At 45.6% G+C, this 15382-nt stretch overlaps 3 protein-coding genes across 3 annotated transcripts; 1 reads left to right on the forward strand and 2 right to left on the reverse strand.

The window, feature by feature from the left end:
* Nucleotides 1-446: 446 nt before the first annotated feature.
* sf3b4 (splicing factor 3b, subunit 4) lies at nucleotides 447-3889 on the reverse strand. Its single transcript, XM_076139038.1, has 6 exons — nucleotides 3808-3889; nucleotides 3047-3175; nucleotides 2422-2964; nucleotides 1714-1872; nucleotides 1252-1413; nucleotides 447-1161 (listed from the first exon to the last, which is right to left on the reverse strand). The coding sequence occupies exons 1-6, from the start codon at nucleotides 3839-3841 to the stop codon at nucleotides 989-991; spliced, it is 1200 nt and encodes a 399-aa protein (XP_075995153.1). The 5' UTR covers nucleotides 3842-3889; the 3' UTR covers nucleotides 447-988.
* A 915-nt stretch (nucleotides 3890-4804) lies between these two features.
* On the reverse strand, nucleotides 4805-6559 carry LOC142989538 (uncharacterized). The gene is made up of 4 exons (XM_076139079.1): nucleotides 6058-6559; nucleotides 5487-5541; nucleotides 5241-5352; nucleotides 4805-5144 (listed from the first exon to the last, which is right to left on the reverse strand). The coding sequence occupies exons 1-4, from the start codon at nucleotides 6421-6423 to the stop codon at nucleotides 5063-5065; spliced, it is 615 nt and encodes a 204-aa protein (XP_075995194.1). The 5' UTR covers nucleotides 6424-6559; the 3' UTR covers nucleotides 4805-5062.
* A 2051-nt stretch (nucleotides 6560-8610) lies between these two features.
* On the forward strand, nucleotides 8611-14132 carry LOC142989794 (IgGFc-binding protein-like). The gene is made up of 11 exons (XM_076139482.1): nucleotides 8611-8772; nucleotides 8875-9457; nucleotides 9568-10163; nucleotides 10260-10827; nucleotides 11032-11291; nucleotides 11374-11712; nucleotides 11837-12407; nucleotides 12506-12705; nucleotides 12812-13186; nucleotides 13275-13582; nucleotides 13815-14132. Exons 1-11 carry the CDS (start codon nucleotides 8611-8613, stop codon nucleotides 13822-13824), a joined length of 3972 nt encoding a protein of 1323 aa, XP_075995597.1. The 3' UTR covers nucleotides 13825-14132.
* The last annotated feature ends 1250 nt before the right edge of the window (nucleotides 14133-15382 follow it).

Here is a 15382-nt window from a genome sequence, read left to right on the forward strand (position 1 = left end):
TATTTTCAATCAGCCTCGATCTCTCTCTCACACACACACACACACACACACACACACACACACACACACACACACACACACACACACACACACACACACACACACACACACACACACACACACACACACACACACACACACACACACACACCAAAATTGCGTGCAGAGGCAACAGACAAGTGCAAGCACGCCTGACTCCTGTTGCCATGCCAACTACATCCATGCCATTCTTGGAGCGTTTTCACTGCATCAACATCTGTTATGGAGAAAGGAGCGTTACACGTCACCACCTGCATCTGTAAATACAACTGATGTGTTATGCTTTGTTGACAATTTGGCAGAAGTCTAGGAAACGAATATATGCTGATGTGGTTACCATGACAACGCATATGATGGGATACTTTTGGCAAACCGAAATCCTTTTATGAGGGGAAAAACTCAATAGATTGGAGCAAAACCTGGATAAATATTTAATATTGGAACAGCTTAGAAAAGTCGTCACAAAGGCTCTAAACTATCATTTCTCCGGCATTGCGATTAAATCTCTGAACTGAGATCGCCTACTAACATTGAAAGTCTTGCGTAATCAATTTTGATCTCCTTTTAGTTTGGACTTCCCAACGGCATTCCCTCTCAGAAAACTCTGGAGTAAACTACTGCCGATCGCACACAGAGCAAGGAGGGACCTAAACAGACGGACGACCAGCAAGATATCCAGATAACAGAAGAAGGTGTACATGTAAGTAATGTGACAGGATGACGTCATGAGGACAGCTGCTCTAACAGAGACAGGAGCAATACTCTATGTGAGGAAATTAACATTCCAAAACTTGTACTAAAATTTTAATGTGTCCATAACCAGGACCATTATCTGTACAGTAACAAAAAAGAAATTGTCATCAAGTGTTGGTGAAATAAGTCACAATCATAAACTAAACTCAGATGATTAAAACAAACGAAGAAATCCTGGATTTAGTCCTGGAATGAATCACGGCGGCAACGGCGCTCTCATAGGAACCCGCGGCAGGGCGCCGGGGGGCCTGGGGGGCATCGGGGGCCCTCTCTGGAAGCCGAAGGGGGGCGGGCGGGGCGGTCCGGCGCCGTATCCGGGCGGCGGCATGGGAGGTGGGGGCCCTCTCATCCCCGGGGGCACAGGGTGGCCTGGGAGCGGAGCGGGAAGAGCAGAATGGTGAAGTTGAGCCGACTGAAAACTGTACAACTGTGTTCTCATGTCACTGCTGCTGTACTCACCCATGGGGGGTCCGTACGGCGCTCTGGGGGGCATGCCCATAGGTGGGGGAGGTGGCATGCCGGGGGGCGGCGGTGCCCTAGACTGGCCTGACCCCGGGGGTGCGGGAGGTGGGGGCACCATTCCAGGAGGACCGGGAGGAGGCATGGGCATCTGAGGCATACCTGTGTGACAGAAAGCATATGTGTGTGTGAGTGTGTCTGTGTGAGAAACCTACACACTGCTCCACCTGGCATACTTGATTGAAGAGGACACCGATTACAAACTGCCTCCACCCACACTCAGGAGACAGAATCGTTACCCATTAGCTTTGTGTCTTCGTGCACCCTTCACTCCCATTAACCTCCATTACTGAAGCGTGAGGACAAACAATCGTCTGCTCGCGTTGCAAACTTCAACGCAACTCTCCGCTCGGAGCCACGGGCAAATGGGCTTTAAAACTCGAGCCGAAGGAGCTGTCTTACCTGGATGCATGTTGCCGGGGAAGGGCGGCGGGCCGGGGGGAGGCCCCGAGCCGCCGGACTGCGGCCCCCCGCCCATAGACATGGACATGTTGGGGGGCATTGACGGGGGCATCGATCCCGGAGGAGGAACGGGAGGGAAAGCACCGGGAGGAGGCATGCCTGCACAGAGAGGGAAGGTCAGGGAAGGTCAGGTTAAATCAGTCGAATATAATATTTCCTTATCACCACATGAATAAATCAACATGTTTATCATCCGCTGCTAAAAGATGCATGAGTCAGAAGTACACACAACAAAACCATCAATCATCACGATGTCCATGTATGGATCGTGACAGAATATCAGACGAGCGAGCGAGCGAGCGAGCGAGCGAGCGAGCGAGCGAGAGAGAGGCGTGTGCTTGAGAGGACGTCTCACAGTAATTAAGACTATAAAATGCAGATGGACAGCAGGAGCTTCAGCGTTATGGCAGAGGAAGTTTCCCTGCTGCAATGGTGGCGTCTTCTGAATATCGCTAAGTGGTTTGTGCATCAGTTAAGGAGAAGAGAAGGTGCAGAAGGGAAGGAGAAGACAGGAAACCATCAAAGCTGTCATGCCACTGCCATTCTACTCATGTCCAATGTGTGTGTATCAGACTCTTAACACTATAATATGATTTGAATGACTGAAATCACACATGAATGAATCTGTGGGCGTTCCTTCATTCTTACCAGACATGGACATGGCTGCTCCCAGTGAGGTGAGGATCGGCGTCGGAGCGCTGGGCGGCGGCGGCGCGTCGGCAAACAGCTGATGCGGCCTGTCCGCCTGGGAGAGAGGGTTCTGCGCGGCCAGGAGACGCTCGGCCGCCGAGCCGTGCCGCTCGCCCTTGGAGTCTTTCTTGAAGGCGTACGATACGGTGATGGGCCTGTTGCAGAGGTACTGGCCGTTCATGGCCTCGATTGCGGCGTCCGACGCGTCGAAGCTGGCGAAGTTGATGAAGGCGTAACCCTTGGAGTTGCCCGTGTCGGGGTCGCGCATGATTTTGGGCGTCTGGAGGATGACGCCGAAGGCACTGAAGGTGTCGTACAGCAGTTTCTCGTCGATCTCTGGGTCCAGGTTACCGATGAAGATGTTGGCGCCCACGTCCAGATTTTTGTTGTGTGCCGAGGCCTTGTTCACTCGTATGGGTTTGCCATAGAGCTTGATCATATTCATAATTTTGATGGCGTAGTCGGCATCCTCTTCACTGAGGAACTCCACAAAACCATAACCTGAGGAGCCGAAGACACAACATGAGTGACACATTCTCCACACACACATGGACAAACACACACACTGCACACTGATACTCACCCTGGTGTTGGCCAGTCACTCTGTCTTTGGGCATGTGTGTGTTGACAACAGGACCAGCCTGCAGAAATAGTTCCCATAGTAACGGCTCCGAGACCTTCTCATCCAAGCCACCAACATACACTGTGGCATCTGATGGGTCACAGAAACGACACACATGGTGGTGAGGGAGGGGGACATGGATAATGTCGCCATAACAACAGACAAGACCAGATTTTCATTTTGAGAGTGTTTCACAAACTGCCCATTACCCCCCTACGTTTTATATTTTATGAATGAAAACGTACAAACGTTTTTAATAACTTCAATGCACTCGATATTTCCCGTACTATATGCAGTATTTGGGCAGCTGAAATGTGCTAAACTTGTGTTGTCGTTAGCACCACTATAGCTTCAGGTTTGCACTCTGGCTTGCTAGGCTCATGCTATCTGGATGCTTATTCACATGCTGCGTTGAGAATAAGTGAATAATAATAATAGTTTGCAAAAATTAATTCGCGTCACAGCTTTGCTAAATCGTACAGCAAAAGCGGTGGAGGAAACATGTTGGTAGAATTAGTTAAATCCCTCACAACTGTACTTGTAATGCTAAAGTAGCGGCTAACCAGGCTAACGACTCCCATGTGTCAGATCGGCTGATTAGCACAAACTGGGAAGCGGCGCCGATTGAAAACAACCAGGCCGACGTGTCGCTGTACAAACAGTCAGACATGATAATAGAGGATACAAATACGTGAAACAGATACTCTTATGTTGTATGTTACCTTGATTTCGCTCCGAAATCGGTCCCGCTGCCATGTTGAATGAACAACGGACGAGACGCAGACAAATCGCAGTTCCGCCTCTTCCTGCTATGAAAACCGGAAGCGGAAATACGTCGGGAAGTGAAATGGAAAATAAAGTCCTTTTTCCTCACCAAAACATGCATGTGTAGAAGTTTATAGCCATATTAACGACGGTAGAAAGTCAATTTTATATTTTCAAAAGATAACGCAAATATTAAATAAATATTAAACAGGGATTTATCATCATCATAGCTCAAGCAGCCATAATTTAGCTCAATGTAAAGACTTGTTCAGATTTAATTTTCATACATAAATTTGCATTATATGATGAAATACATTTGTAAACAAGGGGTGTAACCATTGTACATTTGATCATTAGGAATGCAGGGAACAGTAGGTCACTCTCCTTTATATTATTTAATTTGCAAAACACAAAATTGAAAAGTCAAGTTTACATTCGGACAAAAAAACAAATTCTTCAGGTGTTGATCAAAATGAGTTACCGAACCTCATTGTATGCAATAAGTCTCTCTCTGTGTTTCAAAAGGGGTTAAAGACCAAACTCTTTTGTGAACAGCGAATGTCTACCTATTTATTTATACAATAAAAAAAGGCCTCCCTCTCTCTCTCCACCTGCCTCTTATCTAGGCTCTGACTCTTGGCAGCTATGTGAGGCCGTCTGACTAGGATTTAGATTCTTCGCACTTACTCTAGTTCTCTCTGAACTAGATCTTTGCTTGTGCTGTATTCAAATCTTACATGTAAGTTGCTTTGGTTCCGGCATGTAAGTGGCTTGACGAAATGTAAATGTTAGGTAAATGACAAGCTGAAGCCACAGCAATAGATATTGCATTACACAAAAGCATTTCCATATAAAAATATTTGCAAACAACAACATTATTGCTGGGAAACAGCTAGAGTCAGTTCGTTTCGGACATCACACACACTCGCAGTGTAGCTATTTTTCAATACCACATGTAACAAATACTCCAGTACAAGTTAAAGTCCTGGAAGACAAAGTACAGCTTACTGATCTACTTCCAACCTGGTGCGTTTGTACATGCAAATGTGTAAAAACAAGTCCTCCCCTCAAAAATTCTAGTTAAGTATGATACAAAGTGAACACCTCTTAACCCAGGAATTGAATGAGTGTGAAAATGTCAGAACTTTAACAATAACGACAACAACCGAAGTGGCTTCACAACAAAATGCCAAATAATGTTGGCAGAAATTGTCACATCAGCACTGGATCTGTGTCCTTTGGGCTGCTTTGTTCTTTCTGTGATTCCTTGTTGTTATTAGATCCACATAATGTCCTAGAAAGACAGAATCATTTGTTATCATTGTGCACACCCTACATCTGACAGCTGCAAATATTGTGTGACAGAAAACACCTTTGTACAGCAACTTACACAGAGAATTTGTCCATCATGACATATTTACAAATCTCACTGTGTTGCTCCAACTGCATTTTTAATTGGTTGAACTTGGCCTCCAGGTTCTCAAGCTCGCTTTTCTGATTTCCTTTGTGTGTGTGAGAGAGAGAGAGAGGGAGAGGGAGGGGGGTGGATTGAAGGAGGACAAATAGTTAGGTTTAACCACGTGGTGGCACCCGTCACAAAGTGTAAGCTACTTAGACAAGCAGGTGTGTCTCTTACCTTTGACCTCGTTTAACTCATTCTCCTTGTTCTCTTGCTCAAGTTTGATGGTTGCCTGGTGAATTGAGAAACAAATGAAGAAGCACTGAATTCATCCTTCATAGTAAAGCAGCTGCATGTAGTAAAGTATTGAGCTGTGCATCACATGCATAGTTCCATTGTCTGCTTTCTACTCGTTATCGCATTTTACCACAAATACCACAAAGGAAAAATCCTGCGTTCAATTTTTTCTTGACATAACATGAAGCAGTATTGCAGTAAAAGGTATTAAAATATGCAACGTAATAGTTGAGGAAGAAAAACAGGAACAGAAGGAAACTAAACTTGAAAAGAGAAAAGGAAAGAGGGATGGAAGGAAAGAAGGAAAGAAGGAGCATCACAACAAAAACATTCCTGATATGCTATGTTTGGTATCAAGTTACTACAAACATCAAATGAAGTTGAGGTTAGATGTCGTCAACATCTCCCTGTCTTCTACGGATGAATTCTTTGCATACGGTGCAGCACAAACAAAACAAGAGGGAGTGCTGCGATCAGAATTACGCACAACCTATTGAAACCACACTGTTACCTCATCCGTGATGCAGTTGTTTTTGGACTTCAGCGCCTCCTCTTTGTCTCCAGTCAGTTTGGTCACCTCAGCCTTCAGACTCTCCTGCACAGCCCCAGCTTGGTCCACCAGCTTCTGCATGTCCTCCTTGATGGCGCGCCTGTCAGTCAGTTCCGTGTCAACCGGCAGGGTCAGTTTCCTCTGCTGTTCCTCCTGGATCATCAGAAGCTTCGCCTCTTCTCTTTGACCGAAGAGGATCATCAACACACAGACGGAAAGCAGGTTGCACAGCGAAACCATGAACCAATACCTCATTCCTGCATTTGAACAAAATCTGTACAGCAGCAGGATGTTTGACTTCAGGCTTCGTAATTTAACAGAAGTCATCCAACTGTTTGAATCCCGTTCCCGCCTCTCCTGTTTTTCACTTGTAGTTTTCTTGTGTGCCACTTAGTTATTTCCACCCAGGAGAACAAGCAGCGCGTCATACAAATGCAGACTATCACAATATTCGCAGTGACTAACCTTCCTGGTTTCCTAGCCTTTGCCTCCTCCCTCTATCCATCCCTCAACTGATCTGTGTAACAAGTTGCACCGGTCTGAGCTGGATTTGCAGGTTCGGTGTTACAAGCAAAACAACAACACACATTTGTACACACACACACAATTAACAATACATAACATGTTTCTCAGGGTGCAGAAACAGCAAACACCAGTTTATCTGTTTTCTGCTATTGCCTTTGAGCAAATTAACAGCCTCCAACATACTACTTTCCATACAGGCATTGGTTGAGCTACATTGTTTTCACTGTGCACAGGATTACAACCTGGATATCAGATAACACAGGTGGAGATATTTTTAAGCTGCGGGTGATGATGATGGCTGAGTACGATGGTAAAGTGGTGAGATGAGTCACAGCAAAACAGTCATTAAGTAAGATAATTATATATATTTATACATGGCAGTTTTCCAGTTTAATTCAACTTATTAGTTCTTCTTCTTAGTGCCAAAACACGACAAAGGTTATGTCAAGACAGAAGAAATCCAACACTCCCCCTTGAGCAAATACTTGTTGATAGCGGTAAGGAAAAACTCCCCTTGAATGGGAAGAAACCTCAGGCTGAAGCCGGTTTCAGGTGGGCGGCCGATTGCCTCAACCAGCTGGGTTGAGAGAGGAGGGAGTGAAAATCCCACATAATTCATGCCTTAACATTTATTTAGGAAGCCACAGCAACCAACAACCTCAACACTACAACACAAATGTGGGAATTGGAGCTAGAATTCTATTGGCTAATTATCAAAGAGAAGAGTAATTTGTATTTGTTTCACACTTCTATCAGAGCGGTGGACCGAAGGATTGTATATATACAGAATAAGTAAAGTGTTTATACAGTAGGATCAACTCCAGAACATAGTGAATGTGAGTCTCTGCTTTAGATGAAGGTAAAGAAACATTCCAGGAACTTTATTTGATGACATAATAATGATGTTGGCCTGTAATAAAACATATCTGAAGGATAAAAGCGAGTGCGTGAGTTTGACTGATAGAATTGAGTTATGCAAGTGAAGTGCAAACAAAGACATTTTATCTACTGTATTGTGTTCTTTCATGCTTCATTTTTTTCCATTTTCATTCTTTCAGTATTCATTAAAAGTACACACCCACTCATCACTCTTCTCTGGGTGTTGAAAACCTGACAGTCAATACTTGTATGAGTGTGTGAGTGACTATTTTACAGTGACCCAGTATGGAGCCACATAGATGGGCACCAAGCCAAACCACAGAGGTACAACATAGGCACTAAGACAAAGGAGGAAATGATCCATCTGAAATGACAAAAGTCCTGTCCCAGTCACATCAGCAAAGCTTTATACCAAAGTGATACACCGCCTGCTAGGAGCCGATTGGTCCACATGCAGAGACCAAATAGGATTTAAGCATCAGGCAGCTGAACCCCTGAATGCCTGTTAACCAGCTCAGGTGGGAATCGCACACACTGGTGTATCTAACAACATTGCACTGAATCTGTCTTCATCTGTTTCTGTGAGAACTCATTTTCAGTTTTTGTCACAGTGTCGGATAAATCATGGACCAATTTTGTCCCTTTTGATTTTTCTACCTCTTTGTACTCTATCAGGTGCTCCTTACTGGCAAACATGGGGGTGTTTGTTGCCGTCTTTGCAGCGCTTCTGCTGAGTGGTAAGATGATTCTACTGGATTTCAATGCATTTTAAAACACAGTGTGCAATTTACATTTACATTGGGAAGATGATTCAATCCAAAGTGGAGATTTGAATGCAACAAAATCAAAGATCTAGTCCATAAGAGAACGACAAGAGTAAACAGCAAGAACCTAAATTGTGGTGGAACAACAGGACATAGGGGCCAAGAGGCAGATATAGGTCAATTGCTTTTAAATACAAGGAAATTAACAATTTAACAAACACTTTTTGAAGGCTTTTCCAGGGGTGGGCCGGTCAGTTCACCACCAGGTACCTGCTGGGTCATGGGCAGTCTCCACCAAACGTTTGATGGTCATTACTACAACTTCATGGGGAATTGTTCCTATACCATGGCCAAGAACTGCCATCTTGATGGGGCCCACCCTGCCTTTGAGGTGGAGACCAAGAACCATATCTTTGGTGAAGTGGAGGTCCCGGTAGTGGAGGTGGTCACTGTCAAAGTTTATGGGCTCAACATTAATATTATCCGCCATGAGTTCGGGTTTGTTTGGGTGAGTAAGTCAGAGGCGTTGAACTCTGAATGCTACAATGGAAACATGTGCAATTGATTGGTGTGACTTTGTCTGAGTCGAGGATGATTTATTGACTCTTAGGTGAACTACCAACAATGGAATCTCCCTATCAACCTCGACAACGGCAAGGTGAAGCTCACCCAGCGAGGTCTCTCTGTCGAAATGGAGACAGACTTCGGCCTGACAGTGCAGTACGACTGGAATCAGTATCTTGTCGTCACCGTGCCGGGTAGCTTCGCCGGTGGAGTGTGCGGCCTGTGTGGCGACTTCAACCAGAAGGGGGAAGATGATCTCCCGACCACCGACGGTTCAGTCGCCAGCAGTGTGGCAGAATTGGGAAAAAGATGGAGGATTCCCACCTTGGCAGATGCCGTCTCTTGTAAAGACGACTGCACCGACCATTGCCAAAACTGCACGGCTGGGCTCGATCAGGTTGACCAATTGGAAAACCACATCTTGTGTACGTTCCTGTTCCAACAAACGAGTGATATTCTGCCGTGCGATTCTGGCGTGGACACCGTCGCCCTCCGGAGCAACTGCATGCTCACCCTCTGTAGGGGCGAGTCCCTGAAGCCGTACTACTGCAACGCATTTCAGGCTTATGCTTACACCTGCCAGAGGAACGGAGACAAGACTGAGGATTGGAGGGGCCCGTCTACTTGCTGTAAGTGACGATAATAGTCTTACAGTCTCTAAAATGTCTTTGTTGTCAGTAAAAGTGTTGCATATTTTGTTTATTTTGTAGTGTTGAGTGTTGTTTTTGTGTCCGTGCAGCTTTACCAAAGTGTCCGGTGAACAGCCACTATGAGTTCTGTGGGAGTCGCTGTCCAGCCACATGCGCAAACCTGGAAAACCAAAAATGCGACGGCGCCTGTGTGGAGGCGTGCGCTTGTGACAGCGGATTCCTGCGCAGCGGCACCAAGTGTGTCCCCAAGGCTCAGTGTGGCTGCGTGTATGAAGGCCGCTATGTGGAAGCCGGGGCGTCATTCTGGGGCGACGAGCGCTGCACCAAACGCTACACGTGCTCCCCCGGTGGTCTTTTGTCCTTCAAAGAGACGGGTTGTCCCCTCGGGCAGCAGTGCCAGGTGGAGGATGGGAAAAGAGATTGTTACCCGGTGACTTACGCGACATGCATGGTGTCCGGTGACCCCCACATGGTGACCTTTGACGGGCATCGATATAACTTCCAGGGCACTTGTGCGTATCAGCTGGCCGGCGTCTCTCCCAATAGAACTGGTCTGGAGCAGTTTAGTGTTATAGTGCAGAACAATGGCAGAGATAAGAAGATAGGATCAACCGTCAAGCTGGTAGAGGCCAAAGTCTATGGGCACGACATTGTTATCAGCAAGGAGCGCCCTGGAGTTGTTATGGTAACACATTGAGAAAGAAATGTGCACACAAATCCACATTCATGGTAAAATGTACAAACTGAACTACATTACTTCTTTCTCTAATCTCTCTTGAAGGTCGATGGTTTGCTCTCCAATCTCCCTATGACACTGGGCAACCACAGACTCCAGCTTTACAAGAGCGGATGGTTTGCTGTTATTGAAACCGACTTTGGGCTGAAGGTTTACTACGATTGGAGCAGTGTAGCGTTTGTCATCGTCCCCAGTGCGTACAGGGGGGCAACGCAAGGCCTGTGTGGCAACTACGACCTCAACCCCAAAGATGACATGCAGTTGAGAGACGGGAAGCAGGCCGACAGCGCCGAAGAACTCGGCCAAGATTGGAAGGTCACGGCGATCCCCGGCTGCGTGGACGGGTGCAACGGCATCTGCCCCGTCTGCAACGCCACTCAGAGAGAGCTGTACAACACCAACGCTTACTGCGGCCTCATCGCTGACCCCAAAGGCCCGTTCCGTGACTGCCACTCCAAAGTCGACCCCGCAGATTTCCTCGGCGACTGCGTGTACGACGTCTGTCTTTACCAGGGCAGCAAGGACATCCGGTGCAAGACGTTGACTGCCTACACGGCCGCTTGTCAACTAAAGGGTGCCACTGTGTATTCATGGAGGTCAGCTCAGTTCTGTGGTAAGAATATGAATCGCTCAGTGAAGCACTAATCACATTCAATCTTTAATCAAGGCTAATGTTTTTGCAGAGAGGAAAGCTAAATGTTGAATTACCCCTAATTACCTCATACAAGGAAACTATCATGTCCTACCAATGTAGCATTTAGTGCATTTAAGCCGTTCTAATACTATTAAAGTAACCCTGATCCTGCCTTGTTCCCAGATGCACCATGTCAGTCAAACAGCCATTATGAGCTGTGCACCAGCAGATGCTCGGGATCGTGTCAGAACCCTTCCGAGTTAGCCGGCTGCAGAGCTCAGTGCATGGAAGGATGCGTGTGTAACCAGGGTTTCCTTCAGAGCGGAGATGAGTGTGTGCCAGAGAAACAATGCGGCTGCACGTACGAAGGCAAATATTACCAGCACGGACAACTCTTCTACCCGGACGCCAAGTGTGAGAAGCAATGCACCTGCAACGGCACAGTAAGGATGAAGAAGAGATGAGGAGAATAAATGGAGAGTGAAGAATAAATGGTAAATAAGGAATGTCTGTCTTCTGTTCCAGGCTCAGTGTAAGCCGTCCTCTTGCGGCCTATACGACAAGTGTGCGGTGAAGGATTACGTGAGATCATGTTTTGGAACAAATTTCTGTTCCATCTCTGGTGATCCACATTACAGAACCTTCGACGGCAACCATTACGATTTCCAAGGCAACTGCATCTACACGGCGGCAGAAGGCTGTCACCTGGAAGGCACCAAGCTCGACGGCTTCTCCGTGTTGGTGCAGAACGAGCGCTGGTACGCTTTGTCGGACAATCCCGGAGTCTCTGTCGCCAAACTGGTGGCAGTTGAAGCTCGCGGAATCACAGTGATCATGCGCAAGAACCAAGTTGGATGGATCACGGTATGTTACTTAAACTGTGATGTTTACTTCAATGTTTAAGCTTGAATTTGGGAGATATTTGAATAAAGCTGAACTCAGTCTCCGCGGTGATGTTCCAATCTAAAGGCTTCTGTGGGTTCTGCAGGTAAATGGCGTCCGATCTCACGTTCCCTTTGACCACCAAGAGGGTGCGTTACGGGTTTATCAGGAGGGAACGAATTACGTTGTTTTGACTGACTTTGGCCTGCGTGTGACTTATAACCTGCTCTACCACGTCACCGTCACCGTCCCGGAGAAGTACAGGGGCAAAACCTGCGGCCTCTGCGGCAACTTCAACGGCAACAGAACCAACGACCTCCAACTGCCTGACGGGAAAGTAACCAAGGATATCCAGGCCTTCGGAGCTGCCTGGAGGGTGCCTGTGCCAGACGTGGTGTGTGAAGACACAGTCTGCAGCGGTGACCTTTGCCCCAAGTGTGATGAGTCAAAGAAAACTGCAATAGAAGCGCAGTGTGCAATCATCACAAATCCTAAAGGTCCCTTTGCTGCCTGCCATGCTGTGCTAGATCCCATGACCTACTACAGAGACTGTGTCTATGATGTCTGCATGGCCAAGGACGACCTCAGCATACTGTGTCACAGCATTGCTGCATATATGTCGGACTGCCAAGCGTACAATGCCAAGACACAAAACTGGAGGAATTCTTCTTTTTGTGGTGAGTCTCTTACTGCTCAAACTTAATCACATCACAACATGTCTACACCTTCCATCTCTTTTCTTTGCACATAATGAACTTCTTGTGTTTCTCATTAGCACTGGAGTGCCCTGTGCACAGCCACTATGACACCTGTGTGCAGCCCTGTGCCTCTCCTTGTGCCGGCCTGACTGACAGCCTCAAGTGCAACGCGATGTGCAGTGAGGGCTGTGCCTGTGATAAAGGCTACTACAACAATGGAAGTAGCTGTGTGACCCTTGACCAGTGTAGCTGTTCCTACAATGGCCACACTTATAAGGTGAAAGGACAAGCTATCAATCACTTATAATTCAGGATGTGTCCACCCATGAGGCACTTATTAACAATCGTTCAGTATCAGACATTTAACTGTGCATCACTCACAGGTTGGAGAGTCTGTTATCACTGATAACTGTCGCAGGAAGCTCATCTGCCAGGACTCTGGAATCCTCCTCTCTCAGAACATCACGTGCGAAGCCGACGAGCTCTGCCAGGTGAAGAGCGGTGTGATGGGCTGCTATCTTCAGCAGTGCTTTTTGGGATCCAACGGTACAATTACTCCATTCAGTGGCGATGGTGGTACGATCACAAAGTCAGGGACCTATGAGATCATCCAAAACTGTGAACACAATCAGACATCACACTGGTTCAGAGTCGTGGTGAAGCTGGAGAGGTGTAACCCTGGAGTTAACACAATTTTAGCGGTGTACGTGTTCTTCAAAGATGTAATGATCACTGTTAACTACAAACATGGTGTTTGGGTGAGGCCCTGCAATTTCACTCTTTCTCATTCAAAAACACAATATGAATTTAATTTCATATGCTGACGTCTTTAAACTGTATTCACAGATAAATGGAAACTTGATGACTGGGAGCCGTTTCTCCCGGAAGGATGTAACCGTGCTGGTTTCTAATCAGGCAGTTACAATTAACAGCATTTCCAGCCTGCAGTTGTCCTTCAGTGCAACTAATGAACTCACCATGAGTGTGAGCGCTGAAGTGGCTGATGTGGTGTGTGGAGCGTGCGGGGGCCTCAGACGTACTGAACCCACCCTTCACGGTCTGAGAGACACTCTGCTGCTGATGTTTAATGGGCAACCCACCGCTCTTAAAGCTCTGGACCTGGGAAAGTGGGAGGCTCCTGACTTCCCCCGGTGGTGAGTCGAGTAAAGTACATGACAGAATGCTTTGATGGGCCTGCATAAGATAGGACAATGTTCTAACTTCATCACTAAAGTAATAATTAAATTGAGCTATTTTGAGATGAATATTAAGTTGGTTATTAAGTTTACACAGATGATACATTTTTGCCCTTTTGACATAATTGATTTCAGCATCAGAAGCAATTTCAAACTTCACTGTCTGTTTCTTTCTCTTTCTCTTCTCTAGTCCGGAGTAACTTCCACATCAGCTGCACCCTCGCTCGGGACCTACCGCACTGACTGTGACTGATTCATGATATTGTTTGTGCATGAATATTTGAAATCTTATATGCACAGTAAATTCCAGTATTTTGTACCATTGCACCAGTGTTTATTACTTTCCTGGTGTTTCTCTTTGAAATAAAATGTATGCCTGGGTTCCCTCCCCTGTGCTTGTATCCCCTGCTCCGTCACAGTAGATCCATAGAATGAAGCTGTTAAGAGCTCATAAGGGAGGGATGATATGAAACCTGTGTGCATTATGGTGGTAATCTAATAAAGTGAATGGAGGCCAAACACGATCTACTGTTTCACCTTAACTATACCATCTGTCAAATAAAGCTTTAAGTGCTGATTAAATTGATAATTGTCATGCAGAATTGTGGAATAATTCTTTGTGGCATCATAAGAAAACAAGAGATTACAATAAGAAATGACAAGTGTGCTTAATATTGCAATAAAGGTAAATATTTGCCTCTGGAGTCACAGCTCAACCTGAAACACAAACACACCAAACAGGTACACAGCCTATTGCCAAGACTCAATCCGACAGGCAAATAATTCAGTGAACAAAGCTTAGCTTGTGATGACAGCAGGTCAGTAAAACAGGTTGTAATTAGAATCAAGCACCGCCTCCCGACCCACACATTACCAACAGCAGGAATAAGTGTGTTTGAATGGGAGCGAGTGAAAAAGAACTGCTGAGAACACTGATTTTCCCTGTGTGCATCCATTTTTCATGTGTCCTTCTATGTCATGCTTCTGTCACAACTAAACCCAGCAAACACATTGGAGGTTCTTCTGCCAAATCCAAACAAGCCAAAGATAACAAACACATTTTGATGTACGCCACAGTGCCACCGGGAAATGCCGTTGTCTGCGTGTGATCTAGACTAAGTATGAGGAAGTATGAGGAATGAACCACAGAAGAACACACACACACACACACACACACACAGGTTCAGTTGCAAATATTCATAAACAAAACCAGTAAGTAATCTATATTTTCTAGCTCTGGATACACGTAATAAAATATATGTCCACAAGGGGTCACTGTTGTAATAGAGTCAAATACGTATATGATAAGGAATGTTCGCGTGTGCTGCTGTGGATGGCAGCTTTTGTGTAAATGTTGAATAACTCACATTTATCAATTACTGGAAAAGCGTCTGTCTGATTAATTTAGACTGAATTAACCTAACAATTAGACTTCCTGCCTTCAAAATAAATGCGCCACATGACAACTAAATCTATGAAAATATACAGTATATTTTTTTTCTACTTTAAAAATTTGGAATTAATGTGACATGTTACAAGTGTTTCTTTGCCCAGTAAAAAATGATGTTTAAGTCGTGGAAATAAACAGTTCATATATGACAAATTGACTATTAATTGATTATCTATTTATTGAAAGTGTAAAAGTGTGTCCGTCCGTTTTACCGAATGAACAGTCAAATTTTGGGAGACCTGTTTCTTTGTTTCTTGACTATTTCTTTTGTATTTGAATAAGAAATTATTAATGTAAAAGACGTAATG

This window comes from Genypterus blacodes, unplaced genomic scaffold, assembly GCF_046128005.1.
Source record: "Genypterus blacodes isolate CSIRO-AG114 ecotype Tasmania unplaced genomic scaffold, CSIRO-AGI_Gbla_v1 ptg000438l_1, whole genome shotgun sequence".
Classification (NCBI taxonomy): Eukaryota; Metazoa; Chordata; class Actinopteri; order Ophidiiformes; family Ophidiidae; genus Genypterus; species Genypterus blacodes.

Coding starts and splice junctions, on each gene's coding strand:
- LOC142989794 (XM_076139482.1), top strand. CDS start 8,611: ATGGCCAAGAACTGCCATCTTGATGGGGCCCACCCTGCCTTTGAGGTG. Junction 8,773..8,874: donor ATGAGTTCGGGTTTGTTTGG/GTGAGTAAGTCA, acceptor ATTGACTCTTAG/GTGAACTACCAACAATGGAA. Junction 9,458..9,567: donor GAGGGGCCCGTCTACTTGCT/GTAAGTGACGAT, acceptor GTGTCCGTGCAG/CTTTACCAAAGTGTCCGGTG.
- LOC142989538 (XM_076139079.1), bottom strand. CDS start 6,423: ATGACTTCTGTTAAATTACGAAGCCTGAAGTCAAACATCCTGCTGCTG. Junction 5,542..6,057: donor ACAACTGCATCACGGATGAG/GTAACAGTGTGG, acceptor TCAATTCACCAG/GCAACCATCAAACTTGAGCA. Junction 5,145..5,240: donor ATGATGGACAAATTCTCTGT/GTAAGTTGCTGT, acceptor CTGTCTTTCTAG/GACATTATGTGGATCTAATA.
- sf3b4 (XM_076139038.1), bottom strand. CDS start 3,841: ATGGCAGCGGGACCGATTTCGGAGCGAAATCAAG. Junction 2,965..3,046: donor AGTGACTGGCCAACACCAGG/GTGAGTATCAGT, acceptor TCGGCTCCTCAG/GTTATGGTTTTGTGGAGTTC. Junction 1,873..2,421: donor AGCAGCCATGTCCATGTCTG/GTAAGAATGAAG, acceptor CTCTCTGTGCAG/GCATGCCTCCTCCCGGTGCT.